General features: G+C 39.1%; 2 protein-coding genes and 1 long non-coding RNA gene across 4 annotated transcripts in view; 2 read left to right on the top strand and 1 right to left on the bottom strand.

The window, feature by feature from the left end:
• aldh1l2 (aldehyde dehydrogenase 1 family, member L2) overlaps positions 1-27,131 on the bottom strand; it is a 91,423-nt gene that overhangs the window by 9,519 nt on the left and 54,773 nt on the right. The window lies entirely within an intron of this gene.
• Positions 1,486-20,730, top strand: LOC114550549 (deoxynucleoside triphosphate triphosphohydrolase SAMHD1). The gene is made up of 15 exons (XM_028571358.1): positions 1,486-1,683; positions 2,236-2,396; positions 2,634-2,749; positions 4,097-4,164; positions 6,513-6,671; positions 6,762-6,862; positions 7,048-7,162; positions 7,765-7,856; positions 7,994-8,003; positions 10,638-10,686; positions 11,039-11,103; positions 11,787-11,882; positions 12,031-12,135; positions 12,218-12,355; positions 20,629-20,730. Exons 1-15 carry the CDS (start codon positions 1,633-1,635, stop codon positions 20,728-20,730), a joined length of 1,428 nt encoding a protein of 475 aa, XP_028427159.1. The 5' UTR covers positions 1,486-1,632.
• On the top strand, positions 21,901-26,123 carry LOC114549844 (uncharacterized). The gene is made up of 5 exons (XR_003691591.1): positions 21,901-21,979; positions 23,096-23,172; positions 23,277-23,450; positions 24,647-24,797; positions 25,921-26,123. It is a non-coding gene; the product is annotated as an uncharacterized LOC114549844 (long non-coding RNA).

Raw genomic sequence — 27,131 nt, forward strand, 5'->3', positions numbered from 1 at the left:
TAAATGTGGTGCTTAAAGAGCACTTCTATTTCTACTAAAGTCACTTTTGTAATAGAGCACTTGTACTTTTATTCAAGTATGGGTCTCTAGTACTTTATACAAATCCGGTTTTGAGTGAGCAGGGAAGGCATGCAAAATTCAACTTTATACAAGATTTACATGTTGCCTTGGCTGCACGGCACTGAGGGAAATTAGCTACATGTTTGTCAGAACAACATCTAAAACAGCTATGAGAGGACGTAGCATTAGCATGGCAGCCTTCTTTGGGCGAGTTTGGCGTTTGTATTTCTTATAAATGGGGCTGTACAGCTTGTACTGCAACACTGTCAGCTGCTGCAATCGTTTTAGCTTGCTGAACTGTAGATTCCACTTGAGTTGCAATTGTAACTGCTGTAATTTGTGAACTTCAATACTATTCATTGAGTGATGAATGAATGTTACAGAATTACAAAATAATGTTTTAAGTTTCCATTTTACTCCTCTTCTTCTGCACATACTGTACTCTCTCCCTTTGATTCGAGTGAATGACTTTTACAGATCAGTGTGATGAACTAGGGTGTGGGTGCATGACAGCATGTGGCTCTTTAAAAAGAGAACATCTGTTGTTTGACTCTTGTATGACTGGTTGGCCAGTCAACAACAAAAATCACCAGTTAACTTAATTTAAATTTGCAAGAACTCACACACACAATCTCAACTGGCTAGTCTCTTTTTCCTTTCTCTCCCTTTTCCACCGAGTGGCGCGCGTGCCCGCTCGCGGTGTGAAGCGTGTGTCCGCACTATTCTCTGACATGCACTCTAACAATCACTGCTGATAGACGGCCTTTTGTACCGCCCTATTTCTGATACCGTGGTGACAGAAAATATGCCATGGTGGGCCGCCACTACAAAGTCAACATAGAGGAAACACTCCCATCTGTGCACATTTGTGAGATGTCATCATCATTATCATAATCAACATCCTTATATTGCTATATATTGCTCCCTGTTCTGCTGTGTATGTGGGTGAGTTTCATTCACAAACATCTTACCCCACCCAGGACCCAGCAACCAAAGCTGTTTTTTTAGCTCCGCTTAAAAACTATATCAACAATAAAATTGTTTTTCTGCAATGCTAAACAAAAACAACTACCACTGCCAACGGTGCATGTAATCATTAGCATAATCAACGTTGTATGAGGGTACCTGTTCTGCTGTGTTTGTGGGTGAGTTTCATTCACAAATATGTTACCCAAGGGTTATATTACAGGACCCAAAACATTTACAAAATATTAATAATGCCAATGACATGTCTTACTCTGAGAGAAATAAAGATGGATGGTTTGACTATAAAAGGTCTTCCTAAAAGAAGTCCAAGACCTGGATGGGATCTGGTACAGGGAATGGAAAAGACAGAGATACTAAATAAGATAATTTCAGCCTAAACTGCAGGTAATGCACAGCAACACTACTGGGTTTTTTGGAAGATGTCCCTCCCTATGAGGGCAGTAACCAATCTGATAGGTGTGGTGATAATATAAAAGCCAGGCAGGATGGGTTATCTTTGTACAGGTCTGACCTGATCAGCTGTATAAACAACGTGATAGAACATTATTCGTGGGACTGTCCTAACATCGGGTAGACGCAGATACAATGTCTGACAGCTCTGAAACGCCACAGACGAAATTGAAGATGGACCATAAGGTAAGATATCAGCCTAACCGAACATCACACTACATTTTCAGGACTAGAGAGATGAGGAAGACTAAACAGGGAAGCTGAAGAGCTTATAGAATAGACAGAAAACCTACAAAATCACTAAGTCAAGATTTTATATGTTTACCATAAATGCGTAAATTATCTTCTAAGAACGGTGATGCCGTTATCAATCGAGTAGTGATTGGTCAGTGGGTGGTGCTTCAACACCGGTTGATCTCTAATCTCCAACTTATCCACCTAACCTTATCCAGGTTAGGTGTTCACCATAGGTTACCATGGCAATGTAACCCGGTAACAAGTGACACACCGTCGTGATACACAAACCCTGGGTTGAACCAGTGCTAATTGGTCCCATCAGCATGTTATTCCTTTGGGATTTGAATTAATGTTTGGGCTCATTGGGCCTCATGCAAGAACATTTCCCTATTCTCATTCTCTAGCTAGATCACAGCTACCCTCAGGAGAACTGGACCTGGGTTTACTGGGACTCTTTTGGGTCATCATTGGACTGAGTTTATGTTCTATGTGTTCTGTCAGGTGTTTAATGATCCCATCCACGGGACGGTGGAGTTACACCCACTTCTCATCAAAATCATCGACACACCTCAGTTCCAGAGACTGAGAAACATCAAGCAGCTTGGAGGGGCCTACTTTGTTTACCCTGGAGCATCCCACAACCGCTTTGAACACTCCATTGGGTATGTTGGTATGGTATCAGATAAATAGTTTAAGAGTTTTAAGGGAATCACAATCTAAATTAATTTAAGACTAGTTTGCAGTAAAGTACCTATAACATCAATAATACCAAAGTAAACACATTGCATACATCAGTACAGGTATAATACAAGTTCATATTTCCATTTTTTCAGCAGAATACTTGTGTGGTAATTGTTTCATGAGTTTTTTATTGTTGTGTATTGTGTCTGGTGATAAAGGGTGGCACACTTGGCAGGTCAACTTGTTGAAGCTCTGCGTACAAGGCAGCCGGAACTCGACATTGATGAGAGAGACGTCCTTTGTGTGAAGATTGCTGGTCTCTGCCATGACCTGGGTGAGTGATACACACCTTTTCACTATAACATCATGTCATATGTTTTAAATGGTTATTACTGGGTGGGATTAAAATTACGTTTTCAGCATTTATCCTGTGTGCATTATACCAAGTCTGTGTTTATATGAGTTTTTATTTTTCCTCTTGTTAACATTTTTTTCATTATATTTGTGAACCGGATGTAATATAACTTGTTCTGTTGTCCACTTACCCTGTGAAATAGTATGAATGACAATAAAATTAATCTAAAATAAAAATCTATATAAAATGAAAATGAAGCTATGCACGAATTGTCAGACAGTGTCAAATTTAATGTGTATGAAGGTAAATATGTTGCAAAATGTGAGAGCTTGTAGAATACGATGTGAGAACCAAAATCTGAACTTGTATGTTAAAATTTGCACTTGTAAAGAATATTCACACACATATATGATCTGAATTTGAAGTCACACAAAGAAAAAAAAACACATGAGAACTTGTAAAAAGACTCTGAACTTCTAATTTGAAATTTGCACTCGTAAAAAATGTTCACACACCTGTATTCTGAATGTGAAGTCATAGAAAAAATATTCACAAATGTGTAGATTGATATTTATATGAACACACTGACAGTTGCAAACTTGCAATGCAACATTTACTTGTATACTGTTTTTTACTCCGGTTCATTTTCCATCATAACCACAACTCAGTGATTACAACCTCTAGAATCTGTCACTGCAACCTCACATATGTGATCTCTCGCATCACCAAGGGGGGAATCTGCGCGCCTCGACTTTTGCAACACTTTTGGTGATACATTTGGTGTAAAACTAATGTGTACCTGTGGACTTAGACTGTGGAGCTCTGAGCCAACAGAACAGGGAAGCAGGGTTTCTATCACCAGATGAGAGACAACTCTGTCTGGCTTATTTATGTAGCATGGAAGCTTGGTGGAATAGCAAGCTAGCATTAGCTAACTAGCAGCCAGCCCTCTTCTAAATAAATACATTTTAATTATCTAAACACTTTTTAACAGTTAAACTGAAACACTGGCGGTGAGCTCCAGGTCCTGCAGCCGCAGACAGACCTAAATTCTGTTAAATTTGCTTTGCAAAATTGGCGAGTATTTTTTTAACGACTACCATGACTTTTGGCATGACTTCCATTATGTTGTTGCGTTGATGGAAAATAATGCTGAGAAAATGACAACAAACAAACATGGAAGAAATGTGGAATTTGCATCAACAGAAAACACAAAACAGGCCTGTAAGATTTACTAGATCTACATACGGTTCACTTCACTTTACCTCAGTTCACTTTGCATATAATCATCATTAGGTTAATTTATATTTATTTCTCCATATCTAGGACATGGACCCTTTTCTCATCTGTATGATCAAATGTTCATACCCAAAGTACAACCAGAAAATGAGAAGGTAAGAAATTATTATTTTTGTTGTCTGATGTCTGATATAATAACCCACCAGCAAGATAGAAAATCATTTGAAAACAAACAGGAACTAATTAGCAAAGACATGAACAACAGGTTTGTGTTTAGCAGTCAAGCTTGCAGCAAAACAAAAGAGCCAATGTAATGTAGTTCTTTGTTTGTGAGCCAAAATGAAAAATGAAAAATAATTTAATCATGAATCAAATTAATCATTGATCCGTGCCAGCACATACCTCAGTCCTTGGTTTTTTCCATGTTAAGTGAACCTTAGTAGGGTGGGATGGAATAATTGTGGTAGACCCGGCAATAATAATGAAGATAAATAGATAAATATAATAAAACAATAATAGACCTGAATAATAGATAATAAATAAGTAGGTTAACATTAAATGAGTATTCTTGTGTTTATTGTTATATGTATGTGTATCATTAGTCTTTTGTAGAAACCAAATCTATGGAGGGATGGTGGCATGCACACTTTAATAATAATAATTAATATATTTGGTACCACTATGATTGCATGTACTCATATTACCTAGAGACTGTGAACAGCAGTATCGTCAGTGTTTAGGCAGAAGTTGGGCTCACACAGGAGAGAAGAGAGAGGTTCTGGGTCTCTGCTGGTTCAGTGTCAGAAGGTCTGGTTCTTTCAGCCAGAAGAACCTTGGACCAAGGGTGTAAATCCCAGGGGGGTCGGGGGGGTCAGGACCCCCCCCCATCTAAAGGTTGTCCCCCCCTAGAAATATCATTAAAACAATGCTGTGTATTGTAAATAACATAATGATGTAAACTTAAAATATCTCTGTAAGTAGTAAAACAATACAAACCCCAAAAAAAGCTTTCTAAGTTTAGAAACATTTTGAGTCCCCCCTCCGTTGCCTCACAGTGGTTTGGTCCACTGCCCGCTGTAAGTTAGGCTGTGCACTCGACTCAGTCAGATCGATAGTGACAGGAACGTAGTAAGTAGGCGGTTCAAGGCTATTTTATTAACATGAAACATCGGATGAAGTTTTTCTTTTCTCAAATAGAAATAATGCTGGGTAATTAATGAATTAGTCATGACAAAAAAGTTCGCTATGTTAGTGTAATATAATGTAACTTTACCTAGCTTATAGCTTGTTGGATAGAAATGCACCCACTACACTACAACTAACGTTACCACGGCGATAAGCCCAATGTTATGTGATTGAACTGATATTAGGGTTAATATTGAAGATCTACAGTTGCGTTTTGCTCCATATGAAGTTAAGTGGCTGATCAGTTAAGTATATATCCTCTGTCCCAGACGAAACCTAATATTTATGTGGAGGACACAAGATCTTTTTATAATTATAATATGACCACGTGGTGAACCTATGAACCTAACTCATATTTAGACATCTGACGTTAGCTAAAGATTTTTGTGGTATAAAATAACAGAAAAACAAAAACAGACATAAGATCCTTTTTCAGTAGGCCTACACCAAAACGCCAAGTAAGTACAATAAGTCCTCATATCAAGACAATTTGGTAACATCTTTATAAGAATAGGTGCTTATAGAAATACTAACGTCACTATGTCACAGGCAAAGGAGACAGAAAGAACTGAGGGACAGGGAGACCATGGACAGTCAGGTGGAGAGTCTCAGATAAGTTTGTTGAGCTTAGTTCATATTTTCGGAGGTGTGTGCTGTCAGGGTCAGCAGATGAGCTTTACCAGTGGCTCACTAATTTACATTATGATCAGCTCATTTAACAAGTGTACAAAAGTATTGTATTTCTTTTATATGGGGACACTTTTTCAAAATAAGTCATTATGTTTTAAGGTATTTTTGTGGCTTGATTGTAAACAACTTAAAAATAAATACATGGTTTTAAAGAAAAATATTTTGGTCAATTTAGCCAGCTTTTTATTGAATCACGAGAAACACTGAAAAGAAGGATAATGGTACAGTCTCCATGCTACATTAATGATAGTATTAAGGCTTTCCTCTATGTACACATGTCCTCTACGAGTATAATTGAGGCTGTATTAATTGTGTCCCCTTCAAAAATTGCTCTTCAGAAATTTTATGTTTATTGTCCCCCCCTACTGTTAGATCAGAATTACGCCCATGTCTTGGGCCAACACGGCGCAGGCTTGAGAGGATCATGAGAAGTCTTTTCTGTTTCACTACTCCATCTGGAGTTCAGTTGAGGAGAAAAGGCTATACAGGCTGACGTGGAGAAAAGGGCAAAACAGGCAGAATAGCAGAGGATCATAAGAGCTTTTTTTATTTATTTTTTTACTTTCTTTACTTCTTTATGTCTTTTTATTAAAGTCTCATAATAACATTAATCATGTGTATCTTTTAGCATGAAGACAACTCTGTAAAGATGTTTGACCACCTGGTGGAATCTAATAATAAAAAGCTGGAGCTGGAGATGAAGAATAAGGAGAATGGTCTGACTGATGATGACTTGAATTTCATCAAAAAGTTGATTGAAGGACTGAAGGACCCTACAGAAGTCCAGGTCAGTCCTGCCTGTGTGAATTTAGTGAAATCAGTCAGTATCATCATCATCATTGATTATAATGCCATTAATATGCTCTCATCTCCACAGTGGTCAGAGATTGGTCGGAAAAAGGACAAATTCTTCCTGTTTGAAATCGTGGCCAACAAAAGCAACGGCATTGATGTGGACAAGTTTGACTACTTTGCCAGGTGGGGCTTGTTGAACAGATACTGTAGAGCTTGATGCAGAGTGATTAACTACTATGGATTATTTTCTCCTGAACATGTATAATAATCTCCTGATTATTTTAACAATACACAGCATCCTCCAGGTAGCTTTGATTAGTTTAAAGTAAGAAGTCCATTACCCATTTCTTCACTCTGTCTCTTCTCAGGGACTGCTACCACCTGGGCATGAAGAACAACTTTGACCATCTCCGCTTCATACAGTTTGCCAGAGTGATTAAAGTGGAAAAAGACGGGCTGAATCACATCTGCAGTAGAGACAAGGTGCTGACATCGTTACTCCTGATTTTGTTAAATCCAATTTTAAAACAGCATCTATTTATCTTATCTTCATGCTTTTATTCTATACCTGTCTTATTCTATTTTATATTCTCTTTAATAAAGGTTTTTAATTGTTTTAACTCTCTCATTAATGTTTACGGTTGCCGAACACAAACACACACTACAACTTAATGAAACACACGCAAATAGACAAAACACAAGCAAATTAAGAAAACATCTTCATTAATTTGACAACACATGCAAAAATATTTAGCAAACACAATACAACTAAAAATACAAAAACAGGCTGCAAATACAGAAACGATGCCACAAGAAAAGCAGAAAATCCCCTAAAAACAAATGCAACTAAAAAAGCTGCATCTAGTTTACACAAGGGAAGTTCTCCAGGCTTCTAGGAGGAGCACTAAGTGGAACAGCTTGATTTGCTTGTATTTCATTAAGTTGCAGTGCGTTTGTCCCTTGTCAGCCATTGTAAATGTTTTATGTAAATCACTTTGAATTGTCTTGTTGTTGAAATGTGCTGAATAAATAAAGCTGCCTTGGCTTATTAGTTGTGACTAAACTATAGACAATCCTCTAAACAGGAGGTGGGCAATCTGTATGACATGTTCTACACCAGGAACTGTCTCCACAGAAGAGCCTACCAGCACAAAGTGAACAAGATCATTGAGTATATGTGAGTAGCTAACCTTCCCACGTTGGGCCTCTAACAACAATTAGCTTCTTCTGATGCAGCTTATTTCATTTGCTTCATAATTCACTCTATTGTTTGGTATGCATAAAAGTGATAATATGTTGGGTATGGTCATCCAGGATTGCAGAGGCCTTTTAAAAGCAGACGGGCTTATCAAGATTGAAGGCTCAAAATTGCCAGAATGCTCAAAAGGCAGATATTCACTCTCTCTACAGCCATAGGTGACATGGAGGCCTACACCAATCTGACAGGTCTGTAGATACCACTGTGTGCTGTGAGCTTGTGTTTTAACATTAAAAAACAATTTTCTGAATTATTCTAAGGATTTTGATTGCTTACCTGCACACAAGGAGATCAACTATTGAGGCCACAGTTGTACTAGTTCGGCAGAAAGAACACTAGTTTTGGTGATGCTAGCATACAAATGGGTTAGCAAGGAGCAAAGGAACTATACATCAAAACCTACCTCAGTCGACCATAATAGGATTTTTTTTGCAGTGTAGAGCTAGTTAATCCTCCTTTAATAAGGAACATTTTGTAAAAGACAATGATATATCCTAAAAGCTAAATAAAAGACACAACCCTCCAAACTCTTTATGCTAGCAATGCATTTTAAAATAAAAAATCCTGAACTTTCTGTTCCTAGTTAATACCCTACAATTGGGCAATTTGATTTAACAAATATTTGCAGGCCATAAATTATTTGCTTTTTAACCCCCTAACAGAACTTCACACCTGGACAGTACCAGGAAAGCCACTATGATCAAACACCTCCTTCACCCATCCTTTCAGTTACTGCCATCAGGTCGAACTATAGATCCCATTAGTCTCAGGAAAAACATATATAAAATTTTGTTCATTCCCATGCCATCAGCACACTTAAATCCCAAACATAGACATCATCCAAAAATCTCCATTCTTCTTGCACTGTTTTTGCATTTTGCACGTCTGCACAGGCAATGTTTTTTCCTCTTTCTATATGTATCTTTCATGTTCTTATGTATTTCATGTCATTTGAGCCTGCCCTGTCAAAGTGAAATGTCTGTCACGAGTGACAGACAATAAAGTTTTTCTGATCTTATCTTATCTTATCAATTAGGAGTAAAGCAACTTGCTGAAGTTTTGAAGTTCCTTATTTATAATGTACATTTATTTTTTGCATAGATTTAACTTCTCCTGAATATAAAAAGTTATAATATTTAATTTGCCAGATTGAGCTAACTAAATTGTTTACCTAAAATTAATTTTATGTTTTAGTTTTATTAGAATAATCCATGTTTCAAGAAAACAAATGGTTCCAATTATTTCAAATTTATATTGCCTAATTCACCCAGAGCCCAAGTTGTACAATCAATTATTTATTAGAAAACACTATGAATGAATTTGTACCTTTTCTTTGGTTTGTTCTATACAGTTTTTGGTTTTAACTCAGCTGTCAAGAATACAGTTTGTCCTGTAAAATAGTTTGAAAAATATCCACTCTTCCTCCGAGGATTGGCTGAGGCAAAGGATAAGCCAAATAAAGATCATCTCTATAGACCACATGTCCTGGATGAAATCAACCTACAAGTCCCTACCTTGCTGGATTAATGATTTTTGTCTAAATTTATTTTTACACTCAGTTTGACACACTATCTATTCGTACTGCCTTTTAACACTGAATTTGTAAAAACAGGTTTTGATACAAAATGTATGGTTTTAACTTCAGCTGTCTTTTACTGTTTTGTTTTACATAGATCATGTGTTTGAACAAAATCATAGGATCAAATGTTGCTTGGACTAAACAAGTCCCCAACTCTTCCTCTGTGGAGCAGGATGAGGTCAAATAAGCTGGCTGAGGCAAAGAAGATTCTATAAAAAGTCATCATCTCTTTTAGTTACCACTACAGGTTTCTAAATGAAAAACAAGCATCACAGCCAAGTCCCAACCAAGGTGTGCATTAATGTCTTTGTCTACCTGTATTACATGACACCTCTGTGTGACACACTTTATACTGTTAGATATTCTTACTGAGGCTGTTCGATAACACTGAATATTATAAAAACAGGTTTTGATATAACATTTTGGCTGCCTGACATGTTTGGTGCACATTGCTTGTTACTCACCCGAAATTATTGTACATTGAGGATGTGATAGTAAAATGGGAACAAAATCATTTAAACAAATGTTGATCTGGAATACAGATTCAGGAACTTTTTTTTATTTCTCGCTTAAAATGTTTTTAGAAACACATTTCAGTGAACTTTTTAGTACAATATGGTCATTTTCATAGAGAACCCTGATAGTCTGGCTTTGAATATCCGTCAATTGTCATTTCTTGGGCAAAATTTTTAAGACGACACGTTTCTCATGTTAAGTTTTAGTTAAAAGTTTTTGGCATCAGAGGCATCATTTCCACTGGCTTTTATGGTCACTACGTTGTCTGGTTGGATCGAGACCACTTTAAGTTGTCCTCTAACTTTGCTGCCATACAGAGTCCCGTCTGTGACTGGACTACAGACACTGCTGGTTACCCTGCCAGTCCCCTCCTGCTCCCTTAATACAGCCAGAGTCACTATATAGATGTTGATATTTACATATATCTGGTGATTTAAGATTCATACACTCTGCAGACAGTTTTAGAAAAGCTCTTATTTAGTGTGGACATAACTGTGGACCATAACTGAAAAACAAAGTAATGTGGAAGTACTTTTACTGTGAGTTGTCAAGATGGAAGGCATTTTAAATCTTGTGTCTCTCACCTTTTCTCCTCCCTCCCTCAGGAGAAGATTAACGGTTGGAAAGAGGAATTGGATCAAGCCAGAAAGAATGGTAACAAAAGCTGTTGTTGGTGTTTGGTGGAGGTGTTTAGTAAATGGTACATTGGGAGTAAAAGCCATTTGCTGAAGTTTCGAAGCCATCCCTTTTGATTATGTACATATAAATGATGAATGGCACCCAATTCTGTAAGTAACAAAGTTGTAATGATAAATATACATGCCAAATTGAGATAGTTTTCATGAATGAACAAAAGTTTTAAAAAAGAAATAATGGAGAAAAGTAATTTCATCCCATATGTATATTGTTTAGTTTTGTGAGCATCTCAGTTTACAGTGTCAATTATTTATTTGTGAAACCCCATGAATGATTTTGTAACCTTTTCTTTGGTTTATTTTTGATTCAGTTTGTCCTGAAGGTCATGAGTTTGAACCAGTACTCAACCCCTTCAATCAGTGGCGGCTGAGGCATGTCAGAATATATATGATGCCATCTCTGAACCCCTCCTCCAAACATTTCCACCCAAAACCCAGACAGGGAAACCCACAGAGGTATAAACTATGTCTTTCTGTGCCTGTATTACATTTAAATTCTCTTTGACACCTTATCTATTTCCCGTGGCTATGATAACACTGAATATTCTCATCAGATAGGCCTATTGAAAATTGATTGTTAAGATTAGATTTTGATATAACAGGACTTGATGTTATGGTTATCTTGTGATTGATAAGTGCACATTTTTTTTTTTTTCTGTTTTTGCTTTTATTTTACATTGTCTCTATGGGTATTGTACATGGATTTCATGTGGGCTACTACAAAATTTCTAGAAATTGAATTTAGAGGCTGTGATATCAGTGTGAACAAAATCATAGGATCAAATGTCAGTTAGACTGCAGACTGGCTCAAACTTTTGTATCGTAAAAACAACCACACTAGTCCACATTTTCTGGTGTTTTAAGATTTATACACGCTGAAGAAAGTTTTGGAACAGGTCCATTTTGGGGTGAGGAGAAAAACCCTGTTTTAGATGATGTTTTTATATTGAACTGTTAATTGTAACATACCTTCACTGTGTCAATTGTCAAATAGTTTGAATACATTTTAAATCTCATGTCCCTCACACTTCTTCTCTCCCTTTCTCCTCCCTCCCCAAGGAGATGTATCATCATTGGGAAGAGGAATTGGCTGCAGCCGTCCCTGAGGGAGGTGATGGGGGTGTCACACTGACAGCAGAGGACTTTGTAGTTCTAGTGAGTTTTTAGTCTAATTCCTTTTACTTCACTTTTCTTTCCTGGGTTTTGTTGATTATCATTTAATTTGTAAAATGTTGCTTTCCACCATTGGTATAATTTACCTGGGAATATAGAAACAGACTTCTCTCTCCCCCTTCTCCTTTAGGACACTACTTTTGACTATGGAATGAAAGACAAGGACCCCATCAATAATGTGTATTTCTACAACAAGATAAACCATGACAAAGCATTCAACATCACCAAAGACCAGGTCAGAACTAAATCAATCACTCCATAAGGCAGTCTCTGTTATGTCATTATTCTCAACTCTATGCTGCTGTCATTCTTGTCAGGTGTCCAAGCTTCTCCCAGCATGCTTTTCTGAGCAGCTGATCAGGGTTTACAGTAAGAAGACTGATGACCAGAGTGTGGAGGCTGCCAGGAATCACTTGGTCAAGTGGTGTGAAGATAAGGGCTTGCCAAAACCTCAGGTAATATTTAGATCTATATGTTATATATTATATATATATATAATATATATATATATATATATAATATGACAAGTACTGGGGGCCCTCAGGCTGGAGGTTCTATTATCTATAACTAAGAGAGTTTGGTCTATAGATCTAGAAAATAGGGAAACATGCCTGTAACAATTTACTAAAGCCCAAAGTGATGCATAGCTTGTTTTATCCCTTAGCACTGTCACTTAAGACAAAAGAGCTATATGACCTAGCTAAGACATGAAAGGGGAGAGAGAAACTGTCGAATGACACAATGGAAACTGCTGAAGGCGGAACCAAACACGCCACGTCTACATCGAGGACAGAGCCTCTATACAGTATATGGGCTCTCATTGTTCCAGCAGGCCACCCAGGCACCCTGGATTAAGGCATTTTGGCTTGAATGAATGATCATAAATATAGTCATCAAAACAGCTATTTATTTTCTGTCCATTGACTAAAACCTTTCAGTCTAGGGCCCTGCCTCAGTAATGACAACTCTCTCACTGAACCACTCTTGTTAATACTCTAAACACTTCTCTGTCTTTATTTACATGCAGTATGGAGAAATTGCAACACCGTAATTCATCCCTGGGGAAATATCCACAACAATCCACCAGATGTTTTGGAAAATAGAGATTAAAAGTGAAAAAAAAATCAAACACTCCCTGTTTAGTTTATTAGGTTCCCATTATTACACCTTGGATTCTTCCTGATTCTATCAAACAATATTAAAACATTTCATAACATATACAGAAAATAAATTAAAAGAAAATAAATAAAATACATACAACAATTATAGGTTCATTAAATTGATTCTATAAGAAATTGTTCTCAAATGAGAATTTTTTTTCTCAATCTTACCTGGATAAATAAAGTAAAAAAAATAAAAATAACTATGAGCACAGTGTAGTACTAGACACCATTTCTCTCCAAAAACAAATGATTTTATACCATTTACTGCATGTTTGGGTCATATAAGTTTAATTAGAGCCATGTTCAACATTGAACACATATCTTTTTGTTTTAGTTTGATCATTAAACACACTTTCAATGTCTTGGTCTAAACTGAAGCATATTTTAGATAATTGATTTTTATCAGTCACATTTAGTCTTCTCTGTGTATTCTGTGTGTATTCCTTATAATCAAGGCATGCTATAAAGCACTACCCACATGGAGTGGAGTTAAAGTGAATATTTAAATTGTGGTTTAGGGATTTTAAATATTATTAAGGTGTTTGGTTTTTATGTTAATCTGTGTGAATTGATGTGATAATCTGATTATATATTATATATAGTTAGCTCTGACTTGAGAATCACTTTGTATTGCATCTATCAAATGAAATAAGAATTATGATTACTATTACCATTATGATAACAGTATACCCTAGCCAGGGGTGTCAAACTCATTTTAGTTCATGGGCCACATCCCCCTAATGTGATCTCAAGTGGGCCGGACCAGTAAACCACTCCAGAAAGATCAGAGACTGTATCTGCCACAGAGTTTCTGGTCAGCTTGATGTTGGCAAACGCAAGTCTCTTCTGCTACGACAGCGTTTTAAGGCTGTTGTAGGAAAAAAATAATGTTACAGACCCAGGAGAGAGGGATAATATTCAGAGAAAAAACTATAACATTTCTAAGATAAAAGTTGCTAATTTACAGAAAGAGAACTTGGATATTCTCTGATATTAAAGTGTTAAATTTAGAATTAATTACTTCTCTGCAATTTTCACACTTTGCAAAGTCATCCAGTGGGCCTGATTGGACCCGTTGGCGGGCCGGTTCTGGCACACGGGCCGTATGTTTGACACCCCTGCTCTATCACTGTTTCTCACTGTACTCATACTATATAGCTCAACTTGCTTTGTTCAATGTAACATTCAGAGTGTGATTAAGATAAACTTTTAATATCGTTGTGTTTTGCTTATAGAGTGAAACTGTATTAGATTATTAATATATATTTGGGGCTGTAAAGGGAAATCTATCTAATCTAATCTATTAGAACCTTTCAACTGTATCCCTAATAAAAATCTTGTTTGTCCTTGTGTGGTTTAACTTGTCCAACATATAAAATCAAAACACTTGTTTGTTTTTCAGCTGGGATGATGATGTATCTATTATCAATTGTGTTGTCTTCCCATTTAAAAAAGTAACTCTTAGCAATGTGACACTATTTTTAAAGTAACCCGTACAAATTTTTTGTCATTATAAAAAAAACCTCTATGTCACTATCTCCTGGCTGCCTGTCCCCTGAACACACTGTAAAAATGTGGTTTTTGTAGACATCCCAGGCTATTTATTGCAGCGGCAACAAAAACAAACTGGCCAACCTGCACCACCAAACATAACAATGTGCCAATAACCGACAAGAAGGATTTATGGGTGGGGGTTGGGGGTTAACAACATGGATGTATTATACTGTGGAAGGGAGGGTGTCATAGGATTTTGAGGAGGAGGAGGGGGGATCTAGCCTCCGCTTTTGTTTGACAATACTTTGAATGTCAACAAGAAGTGACATCACCCAACATCGTTTTTGAGCCCTTTAAATTAAAACTTTTTACAATGTTTCTTTTTTCGTTTTCAACACTTTCTTTCCAAGTTTTTTGTCACTTTTTTTATGTTTTTTTCCTCCAATTTTTGAAACTTTTTTTGTGACATTTTTGTCACTTTTTCAACGGATTTTGTCTTTATTCAAATGCTATACAAAAAAAATTTACCGTAAAACATCCAAATTCAATGAAGAGTATATTTATGTGTGAAGAGTGTTGTATGGAACCATCCACTTTATTTTCTTTGACAATGTGGTTGAAAGAAACCCAAATTTGTGATGTAGAAACTTTTTTTAAATTTGACCCGAAGACAACAGGAGGGTTATTCATGGGACGTGAAAAAAATTATAATTTTTTTTTTAAATGTGTATTAGCAAAGAAAGGCCTTAAAATGATAAAAGGAAAAACAATCAATCCTGAATGGAAAGAGAAATAAAGGGAAATGTCTCAGTGCTATTAAGTCGTATCAATGCCAGCACTTAGTCAAGTAGTCTGCAATGATTAAAACTCAAGTAAGAATATAGTTGCTTATTATATTCTTCAGGAAGTATTTTTATATATATAATAATAACCTTAACCTTAAAAGTACTGTTTATTTAAACAAAATATCATTTTGACAGCGAGAAACACTGTCACTAACTTTGCGTCGAGGCGACTCAGAGAGCAAGGACTGTGATTGGTCAACTGGTCCTGTGTGTTGCTAGTTGGTCTTTCAAGCAGCCTACTGTGGGGAGTAGCAACATGCTAGTTCACTGACATCAGCTTTGCAAATAAACTCAGACATATTTTGGTCACAATGACGGGGTTATCCGTTTGTAAAGTGTCTATATGTCAGTAATATTTTGAAATTAGCACTTCGCCAGCAAGCAGTACTTTGTGGGCTGTTGTGCTAAAGTTTGCTTGCTAACATCTAGATAGATCCTTTTATTAAAATACTAAAACACACACAAACTACACACAGCTGCACGCAACAGGCTGTCGCCTCACCGGAACCATCTTATCTGTAAACATAACCTCAGACTTATCACCTCCTAGTGTTGTGGCGGTGAAATGCACCGCGATGCAGAGCAACCCTGACGCAGAACTCAGAAAGGGTCACGACACCGTAGGAGCGATGCCGTAGGAGCAACACCACAGGCCACAGGCAGCACCGACCGCTGAACTCCGACACACAGTCTTACCAAATTTGCAATTAACCATCACTTTTTTTTTTTTAAACGGCCCATACTTGTGCTTTATATAGTTGATTTCTCACTGAAAAAAGTCTCAGAAGTAAATTTAATAACGAAATAGCCTGACAAACGGTGTATAACTTTGCAGTGTCTGAAATATGAGACCTGCTGTCGAGTCTCCCATGTGTTTCTATGTAGTTTGTTCAAACCAATCAGCACGCAGCTCATTCTAAACCAATCAGCACGCAGCTCATTCTAAATATTCATGAGCATACCATGTTTGGAAGAAAAGCTCTTGTTCCAAATAGAGCCATATTCACAGGGTAGTTAAGGGCCTAATAAAATAGCATTCGGGCAATTTTCAGCCCAACCAATGTTACATACCCCATTAGGAGACCTTAAAGGAACACGCCGACTTATTGGGAATTTAGCTTATTCACCGTAACCCCCAGATTAAGACAAGTCCATACATACCCTTCTCATTTCCGTGCGTGCTGTAACGCTGTCTGACGGCTCCAGCATTAGCTTAGCCCAGCACAGATCCTGCAGGTAACTGGTTCCAACTAGCCTACTGCTCCGAATTGTGACAAAAGTGACAAAATAACGCCAACATGTTCCTATTTACATGTTGTGATTTGTAGAGTCACAGCGTGTACAAAAAACAACGTAACATGAGACACAGCCATCTTCTAACAGTAAACAAACCAGGAACTATATTCTCAGACAGGCTTGCTGCGAGCATATCACTCCACCCAAGTACTATATTCTTCCGCCTGAGAATATAGTTCCCGGTTTGTTTACAGTTAGAAGACGGCTGTGTCTCATGTTACGTTGTTTTTTTGTACACTACTAGAAAGTGCTCTGACTCTTATTCTGCCTCTGATAGTAAATAATGACAAAAGAGACATCACAACCATTTATTAGATTTATCATTTTATTGGAGTTAGTATTTATTATCAGCATTTATTAAAGTCCAGACAAAATGCAGATGTGTGGGTAATTTAGAGATTCCAATTGGGTCTTTGGATAGTGGGAGGAAACCGGAGCACCCGAGGGAAAACCCAATGTACACAGGGAGGGGGGGGGGGGACTTCAATCTCCACACAGAGAGGGTGGAGGCCTGAAACCAGGGGCGGAACTACAGGGGGGCAAGGGGAGGCAGCAAAACCCCCACTGTAGGGCCTTGCAGTGTAGCATGGAGACTGTACCATTATCCTTATTTTCAGTGTTTCTCTTGATTCAATGAAAAAGCTGACTAAATTGACCAAAATATTCTTCTTTATTTATTTTTAAGTTTACAATCAAGCCAGAAAAATACCTTAACATAATGACTTATTTTGAAAAAGTGTCCCCATATAAAAGAAATACAATACTTTTGTACACTTGTTAAATGAGCTGATGTAAATTAGTGAGCCACTGGTAAAGCTCATCTGCTAACCCTGACAGCCACACACCTCCGAAAATATGAACTAAGCTCAACACACTTACCTGAGACTCTCCACCTGACTGTCCCTGGTCTCCCTGTTCCTCAGTTCTTTCGGTCTCCTTTGCCTTTGACATTGTGACCTTAGTATTTCCAGAAGCACCCATTCTTATAAAGATGTTACCAAATTGTCTTGATATGAGGACTTACTTTGCATTTTGGTGTACTGAAAAAGGATCTTATTGTCAGGGTTTGTGACTCGGACCCAGAAGCAGACTGACAGACAGTACGAAGTTTTACACAGTTTATTGCTGAATCAGACAAGGTAGCAGAATGGACAGGTGGGAAAATCCTCTCAGACGACAGAGTAGGTTGTGGACACAGGCAGGGAAACGAAGCATTCAGGACTACTGACGGCAAGCGGAGAGTGGCCTCAGCAGGCAGGTTGAGAGTCCATAGGGCAGAGTGGCTTTCCTTCAAACACAAAGAACAGCATTCAGGTTTGCAGGCACAAACAGCAGGTTACAAAAGTACCACAACAGAATCAAACAAGATATTCGCTTCTATAGCTAGACTTAACTATCCAGCACCAAACAGAGAGCAGCCACAGCTTATGAAGCTGTGCTGACGAGCCACAGAAAACAGGTGGTTGATTGGAGATTGCCTGCAGCTGTGAGTTATCCTGGGAGTGGCTAGTCACACACTGCACTGTGAGAGAGGAGAAACAGAGCGAGCAGAGGAGAGGGAGAGGAAAAGAGAGAGAAGGCTCCAGGGAAGCCCAGCTTGTCACTTCCCCACTAGTGGAGTCGTGACACTTATGTCTGTCATTTTATCTGGGCAACAACAACACAAATCTTTACCATCAGATGATAATGATCATTAAATGATCTTGCGTCCTCCACTTAAATATAGGAGGATATATATTTAACTGGTCAGCCACTTAACTTCATATTGAGCAAAACACAACTGTACTGTAGATCTTCAATATTAACCCTAATATCAGTTCACACACATAACGTTGGGCTTATTGCCGTGTTAAAGGTCCCATGGCATGACAATTTCACTTTATGAGGTTTTTTAACATTAATATGAGTTCCCCCAGCCTGCCTATGGTCCCCCAGTGGCTAGAAATGGTGATAGGTGTAAAACGAGCCCTGGGTATCAAAAATGAAAGCTCAGATGGGCCAATCTGGAATCTTCTCCTTATGAGGTCATAAGGAGCAAGGTTACCTCCCCTTTCTCTGCTTTGCCCACCCAGAGAATTTGGACGACCCATGGGAGAGGGACATCATGGCTTTCAAACGAGCAAAGTGGCAGTTGGTCAAGGCCACACCCCCACCCTCCACCTTGCCCCGCCCTCTCTCCTCCTCAATAGCTACAGACACAGAAATGGCACATCCTAAGGAAAGCACATTGTGGGACTGGCTCTAGTGGCTGTAATTCTGCACCAATGCTGAATTTTGGGAAAGAGACTTCAGATACAGTATTAGGGGACCACTAAGGTCTATATAAAAGAGACTTCAGATACAGTATTAGGGGACCACTAAGGTCTATATAAAAGAGACTTCAGATACAGTATTAGGGGACAACTAAGGTCTATATAAAAGAGACTTCAGATACAGTATTAGGGACCACTAAGGTCTATATAAAAGAGACTTCAGATACAGTATTAGGGGACCATTAAGGTCTATATAAAAGAGACTTCAGATATAGTATTAGGGGACCACTAAGGTCTATATAAAAGAGACTTCAGATACAGTATTAGGGGACCACTATGGTCTATATAAAAGAGACTTCAGATACAGTATTAGAGGACCACTAAGGCCTATATAAAAGAGACTTCAGATACAGTATTAGGGGACCACTAAGGTCTATATAAAAGAGACTTCAGATACAGTATTAGGGGACCACTAAGGTCTATATAAAAGAGACTTCAGATACAGTATTAGGGGACCATTAAGGTATATATAAAAGAGACTTCAGATACAGTATTAGGGGACCACTAAGGTCTATATAAAAGAGACTTCAGATACAGTATTAGGGGACCACTAAGGTCTATATAAAAGAGACTTCAGATACAGTATTAGGGGACCATTAAGGTCTATATAAAAGAGACTTCAGATACAGTATTAGGGGACCACTAAGGTCTATATAAAAGAGACTTCAGATACAGTATTAGGGGACCATTAAGGTATATATAAAAGAGACTTCAGATACAGTATTAGGGGACCACTAAGGTCTATATAAAAGAGACTTCAGATATAGTATTAGGGGACCACTAAGGTTTATATAAAAGAGACTTCAGATACAGTATTAGGGGACCACTAAGGTCTATATAAAAGAGACTTCAGATACAGTGTTAGGGGACCACTAAGGTCTATATAAAAGAGACTTCAGATACAGTATTAGGGGACCACTAAGGTCTATATAAAAGAGACTTCAGATATAGTATTAGGGGACCACTAAGGTTTATATAAAAGAGACTTCAGATACAGTATTAGGGGACCACTAAGGTCTATATAAAAGAGACTTCAGATACAGTGTTAGGGGACCACTAAGGTCTATATAAAAGCATCCAAAGAGCACCATGTCATGGGACCTTTAATGTTAGTTGTAGTGGGTGCATTTCTATCCAACAAGCTATTAAACAAGCTAGGTAACGTTACATTATATTACACTAACATAGCAAACTTTTTTACTGACTAATTTAATAATAACTCAGCATAATTTGTATTTGAGAAAAGAACAACTTCATCCGATATTAATGTGAATAAAATAGCCTTGAACAGTAGCAAATCTAACTACCAGTAGCCTATGTTCTCTCATTCTCTCCTGTGGTCCGCCGGGCTTGTGTGTGTGGGTAAAGCAGTCAGTGGACCAAACCGCTGTGAGGGAAGGGAGGGGGGACTAAAAATGTGGCTAAACTTAAAAAGCATTTTTTGGGGTTTGTATTGTTTTACTACTTACACAGACCATACATCATTATGTTATTTACAATACACAGAATGGTCTTTAATGATATTTCTAAGGGGTGGACAACCCTTAGATGGGACCTCCCTGGGATTTATGCCTATGATTGTAGATGTAATCTTATCCCCTGCCCCTTAAATACTTAGCTACGTCCCTGCGTCAAACGTGCACGTGAGAGTCTGGCTCGCACACAGCGAGTCTGCTGCGGCGCGGTGAGCCTGTGTCCCGGCAAAGACTGGAGCGACTGAGCTGCCCCCTTCCATATAAATTGCAGTACAGTAGCATAACATGTCATGTCATTCAGTTGTATATGTTATAGGGTTAGCTATGTAAAGATTTACATATATGCACCTTATCGTGGTGGAGAGGTTTGTGTGTCCCTATGAACCTGAGGGCTTTGTTGTCTGGAGCTGTGTGCTCCCGGCAGGGTCTCCCAAGGCAAAGTGGTCTCAGGTGAGGGGCCAGACAAATAATGGTTCAAAAACCCTATGAGCCAACGAGGAAGAGGTGAAGTTACCCTGCCCGGAGGAAGCCCGGGGCCCCCGTCTGGAGCCAGGCCCAGATGGCTCGTCAGCGAACGCCTGGTGGCCGGGTTTGCCACGGAGCGCGGTCGGGCACAGCCTGAAGAAGCAACGTGGCAACTCCCTCTCCATCCCATGGGCCCACCACCTGTGGGAGGAACCGCTGGGGTCGGGTGCGCTGCCACACGGGTGGCAGTGAAAGTCAGGGGCCTCGACGGACCAGACCCGGGCAGCAGACGCTGGCTCTGGGGACGTGGAATGTCACCTCTCTGTGGGGGAAGGAGCCGGAGCTTGTGCGGGAGGTGGAGCGATACCGGTTAGATCTGTTGGGGCTTACCTCTACGCACAGTCTCGGTTCTGGAACCATACTCCTGGATAGGGGTTGGACTCTTTTCTTCTCCGGAGTTGCTCACACTGTTAGACTTAACTGTAATTTCTACAGTTACTTACCACAAAATGCCCAGTATAATACCATCATTTTCTTTTCCGGTTCATTACTGTAATATGCGTTGCATTATGGGTAATAACATTTAATTTACAGTGATTTACTGTATATTTTGAATTTGCGGTAGTGTGCTGTAAAACAACAGCAGTAGTGCTACTGTAGTTGAATAAGACTAATTGAATTTTAAATAATATAGAAGCATAGAAATGAAATGGAAAAATAAAATATCACTATAAAATGAAATACATTTAATTTGTTATGCTTTTAGTAGTGAAGGTAATTAAAAAATGTGACATGTTTTTCAGCAGTGTCAATCATTTATTGAGAGAAACAAGAAAGCCATTACGGATATAAATGCTTGACCGCCAGATTTGAACTCTGACCTCACGACTTCAGAAGAGTAGCACGTAGACACTTCAAAGGCGTTGAAAAGATTAACTTCAAAGGAGTACCGCCTGTTTGGTCTGTGCGTGTGCGCACCAGAGTCCCGGGTCACACACACTCCTCAAAGAGAGCTAGAGCAGCGTTAAGGTAAGACCAATTTTTGCTAATTCTGTGACATTAAAATTAAAATTTCTGCTCCCAAGCCTTCCCAAGCAGAGACCTAGGTTTAGTTTACCGACCTTCGTCATAGCTAGGCAAGAGCAAACTGTTAGTTATAGTTCATTTTCCCCATGGTGAGGATTAGCTATAATGACGACGTTCTGTAGCCTAAAGCTAACACAACTCGTTTCAAACACGTTGTTCGGGACATCTTTTTCACTTGTCAGACCACCATTATCTTTGTCGGAATTAAAATGTAACCCATATTCTAGAAGTTTAAGGTAAGTAACTGCTAGCTTTTTAGCTTGCTGTTGCCGCATTTTGGCTAACATTACCTACGCTTATGTTGAGTCTGTGGGTTGGTTTGTTAGTGGTTAAGCATGATTAAGCAAAACGTACCGCATTTATATTAACCTAACATTAGTGGATGTAAAGTTAACATTAAACCGTTACCTCTACAGTTGCCCATCTAGTTTTAATAGCACCTAATGTTAACATTACATATTTTTTTAAAACACACACTCTAAAAGTTATGTCGGGTGACAAGGAAGACGTCTTTAAGTAATGTTAATGTGGAGCATTTGTGGATAGCATTTTTTTCCCCTTGGCTTCAGAGTTTGGCCACTTAAAACCATCAAGATGTCCAGCAAAAAAGTGCCCAACGTTACAGTATTGTTGCATTCTGTAATGTGATATCATTGAATTCATCCTTTTTAGTTTATGAGACCTAAGCCAAACCAAGACCTAAGCCAAAGAATATGGTGTTAGGAGTTGAGCGTATTAGCTACCATGGTTTATGCTTTAAGTTTTTCTTCACAAAATAGTGTTGTTGTTGTTAGCTATCTAGCTACTGTATCTAGCTATCTATTACGTGATTAACCTTTTAATGCATCACGTAACATTCTGTGTTATTCTAACAATATAAGAGTTACCTACATTATACTGGTTCTTTGCATACTAATGCATGGCATGCATTTTTTTTTATCTTGTTGTAATTGTGTTTTATAACACCATGCATGCACTTAAAAATATTAATTTTTATCATTTCATATGTAGAACAACAACCAATTACTTCCAATATGTGAGATGCTTTTCTTTTTTTAGTTTGCAGCCAACCTCGACCAAGATTTCAATTGAGCAGGATGTCACATTGCCCACCACACCAAGGCGGATCATGCTAGGTACGAGAAATAGTTTGAAGAAGAGGAGGATGTTTTATTAGCCATGTATGTTTGGTATTCTGTGAGACACTGTAAATGAGATAAGATGTTTGTTGTTTTTTTAGGAAGAAGTTTGACGTCTTCCACCCATTGGATGGTCAGCATTGAGGGGAAGATCCTCTTTGAAGCTATCCAACTTAATGACTTTGCCAGTGCTTTTGTCGTCTTCTTTGGCTCATTTTATGCATTCAATCTTGAATATCATGAGTCAGCATCTACTACACTGGAGTTGGTACAAGGTAAGTAATTATCTGCATAAAGCATTTAATAGGTAATGGTACATATTTGGACTGTATGAGCACTCTATACACTGACAAAGAGAAAACAACTGAGAAATAGACTTGGGTATATAGAGCCCTATTACTGTGGTAACTTACAGTGAAAACATACCGGGCACGTAAGCGTTGCGCATACCTGCGCATGCCATGTCTCTGGACGGAGACCAGTGAAGGCTATTAGAAGCACTTTTCCGGTGATCCCTAGCTTTACTGTGCAGCTTCCAACTGACAGAGACAACGTAAATGTGACGGGAGCAACCTATCTGAAAGTTGTAAGTGTTCTGGTAGCTGTGCCGAGAGAAATCTCAATCATTCCCAATCTTACAGAGACGGAGAGTGTAGGTATATGTAAGGAGATAACATAGACACAGGCTAATTACTGATCACTAACATGCTAGTTAACATTAGTAATTAAACTTAAACAGCTAATGTAAGTCCAAACTGCCTGTGAGCTTCTCCTGTACTATATGGTAATTCCTCTACTGTGTGACAGTAAGTCTCGTGGTTATGACACAATCGTTAGCCTATTTTTACAAAAACGTCTGCTACGGAGCCATAACGTGAGGTACAAGGTAATGGAGCCTTTTATACATTGTCGTGTTTCTTTAGAAATAAACAATGTCAAACAATGACAAATAGTCTTTAAACGCTTCAGATGTAAAGTTATTCTCTGTCTTAGTGACGTCAAAATGAATGGGAGTCGTTGGAATGCTAACATTAGGGGATCACTTGGTAGCATCAAAATGGCGCCATAGGAGGTTCGAGTTCTGAAGCGAAGCTTACCCCCTTGATTAATCACATACATTAAGACCACAGTAGGTTCATGGGGATTTGGGCTGTCTTGACTTCTCACAGCGAGACACGTGATCAGGCACAAGGAGGGAGAGACTGATGGACGGACAGAGAGAGTGACACACACACACACATATACTGTACAATTACCACAGTTTTCCCCACAAATCCTGTCTCTTTCTATCGGAGAGAGAGAAGGATGGCTTACACGTACGTGCCCGGTGTGTTTTCGCTGTGACTTTCTGAACCAAACGTGCTCGCTGGCAGGTTTACTTCCATATATACTCTATATTTAAAGGGGGATAAATGGCTCTATTTAAAGATGACTGCTATTGAATATTATGATATATCTTATATATCTTAAGGATCAACCCAGATGAGGGCACCAAATGCATGGCCGAAGTGGGTACAAACCGCAAGACGGGAGTTGTCCAAAGAAAGCTGACAAGCATCAGCTCCCAAGTCACCACCTTCCTCCAACGGCTCACCGAGTTTGAGTGGAAGACATCAAACTAGGTAAGCATTTTATTGTGTAATGTAATATAGTTAACATCAGAAAAATTATTACACAGTACGATAAACAGTGCAGCTACGTACCCTGCCTGCTCCAACATCGACAGAATTAAATGCACCGGCATCCTGTATTTAACACTTGTGTCAGCACTGGTCACAGTTACTCAGCAAAAGTTACATAGTGTTGTTTTAATTATAGTTCAAGTTTTCATGTTTTTTTTTTGTCTAAGCGACTGATAAGAACAACAATCTTTGAAATTGGTCCAGTATTGAGCGAGAACACTGACCTGCAGCTTCAAACCGGGCTCCAATGTAATCATATAGGCAAATGTGCGTCGTCAATTTCGTCCACTAAAAGTTCTGTTTTTGCCACTGACGGTCTCAGATTATTATTCTAAGTGTCTGACAACATTATGTAAAGGATCCCTACAGAGATAGACCTATAAGTTAAAGAGGAAGATACTTTTTGTTTAAACAAGAAACAGCCCTGAAATCACCATCACCAAACCCACCAGACGATCAAAAGTTATTTATTTATTTACACCGAGTCTGGTGGGTTAAGCAATAGCAATTTTGGGGATGTTTTTATGATTTAGAAAAAGGATCTTACTCTTTAACAGAAGAACTGTTGACCTCGGTAGGAATCCTTTCCATAATGTTGTCAAAGATTGTCAAAGATTGTTGTCACTTAGACACAAGAACATAGGAAAATAGGGTCCAGGTTGAAAAAAAAGGTAACCTTTAGGATATACTGTATACTTAATAATTTATTTTATTTCTACTTTTCATGTTTATACAGATGTTTGAGAGGATTGGTCATAAATATATGCCTTAAAGACATGGAAAAGTCATGAAAATATATTAGTAAAAATGTGTATGAATTCTGAAATTAGAAAATTAATCAAACCGGAAAAACATTTTTTTAACTGTGCTGGGACCGACAGACAGCAAAAGAAAGTAGAAAGACCTTTGAATTATCTGGGGAGGAAAAACCCTGTAAACTACTACTACTGATGACTGATGTGTTATTTTTTATACTGTCATATTCTATGTTTTTGCAGAAATTGTAAGTCTGTTAACAGTTTAGATGAGATAAACTCATGACCTTTATCTGCTTCCCATACAGTCCAGGACGGACCATCCCAGCAGATGTGGATCAGCAAGCATGAGTATCATGGGTCCGGCCCCTTCATCGTCCTTCACAAATGCTTCTCAACAGACTGCTTCTCCTTCCCCTCCCCAACCAAATGCCCAACAACTTCACCTCTGTGGTAAACAACCATACCACATACTCACAAGCCCCCGGCTGAGCGCCGCTATGTTGGAGTTTACCCCGGTGGACGAGAGGGTCGCCTCCCTACGCCTGCGGGTTGTGGAGGGGGAAAACTCTGACTGTTGTTTGTGCATATGCACAAAACAATAGTTCGGAGTATTCGGGCTTCTTGGAGACCTTGAGTGGAGTCCTGTATGGGGCTCCAGTGGGGGACTCCATAGTTCTGCTGGGGGACTTCAACGCACACGTGGGCAATGATGGAGACACATGGAGAGGCGTGATTGGGACGAACGGACTCCCTGATCTAAACCAGAGTGGTTGTTTGTTGTTGGACTTCTGTGCTAGTCATGGATTGTCTATAACGAACACCATGTTCGAACATAGGGATGCTCATAAGTGTACTTGGTACCAGAGCACCCTAGGCCAAAGGTCAATGATCGATTTTATAATCGTTTCATCTGATCTGAGGCCGTATGTTTTGGACACTCGGGTGTCAACTGATCACCATCTGGTTGTGAGTTGGGTCAGGGGGTGGGGGAAGACTCTGGAATGACCTGGTAAGCCCAAACGGGTAGTGCAGGTAAATTGGGAACGTCTGGAGGAGGCCCCTGTCCGACAGACTTTCAACTCACACCTCCGGCGGAGCTTTTCGTGCATCCCTGTGGAAGCTGGGGGCATTGAACCCGAGTGGACAATGTTCAAGTTTCCATTGCTGAAGCCGCGGCTAGGAGCTGTGGTCTTAGGGTCTTAGGTGCCTCAAGGGGCGGTAACCCACGAACACCGTGGTGGACACCGGTGGTCAGGGAAGCTGTCCGACTGAAGAAGGAGTCTTTTCGGGATATGTTATCCCAGAGGACTCCGGAGGCAGTTGCAAGGTACCGAGGGGCCCGAAGCGCTGCAGCCTCTGCCGTGAAAGAGGCAAAGCAGCATGGAGCATGGAGAAGGACTTTCGGTCGGCACCAAGGTGCTTCTGGAAAACCGTTCGCCACCTCAGGAGGGGGAAGCGGGGAACCATCCAAGCTGTGTACAGTAAGGATGGGACGCTGTTGACCTCAACTGAGGAG

This window comes from Perca flavescens, chromosome 23, assembly GCF_004354835.1.
Source record: "Perca flavescens isolate YP-PL-M2 chromosome 23, PFLA_1.0, whole genome shotgun sequence".
In the NCBI taxonomy this organism is placed as follows: domain Eukaryota; kingdom Metazoa; phylum Chordata; class Actinopteri; order Perciformes; family Percidae; genus Perca; species Perca flavescens.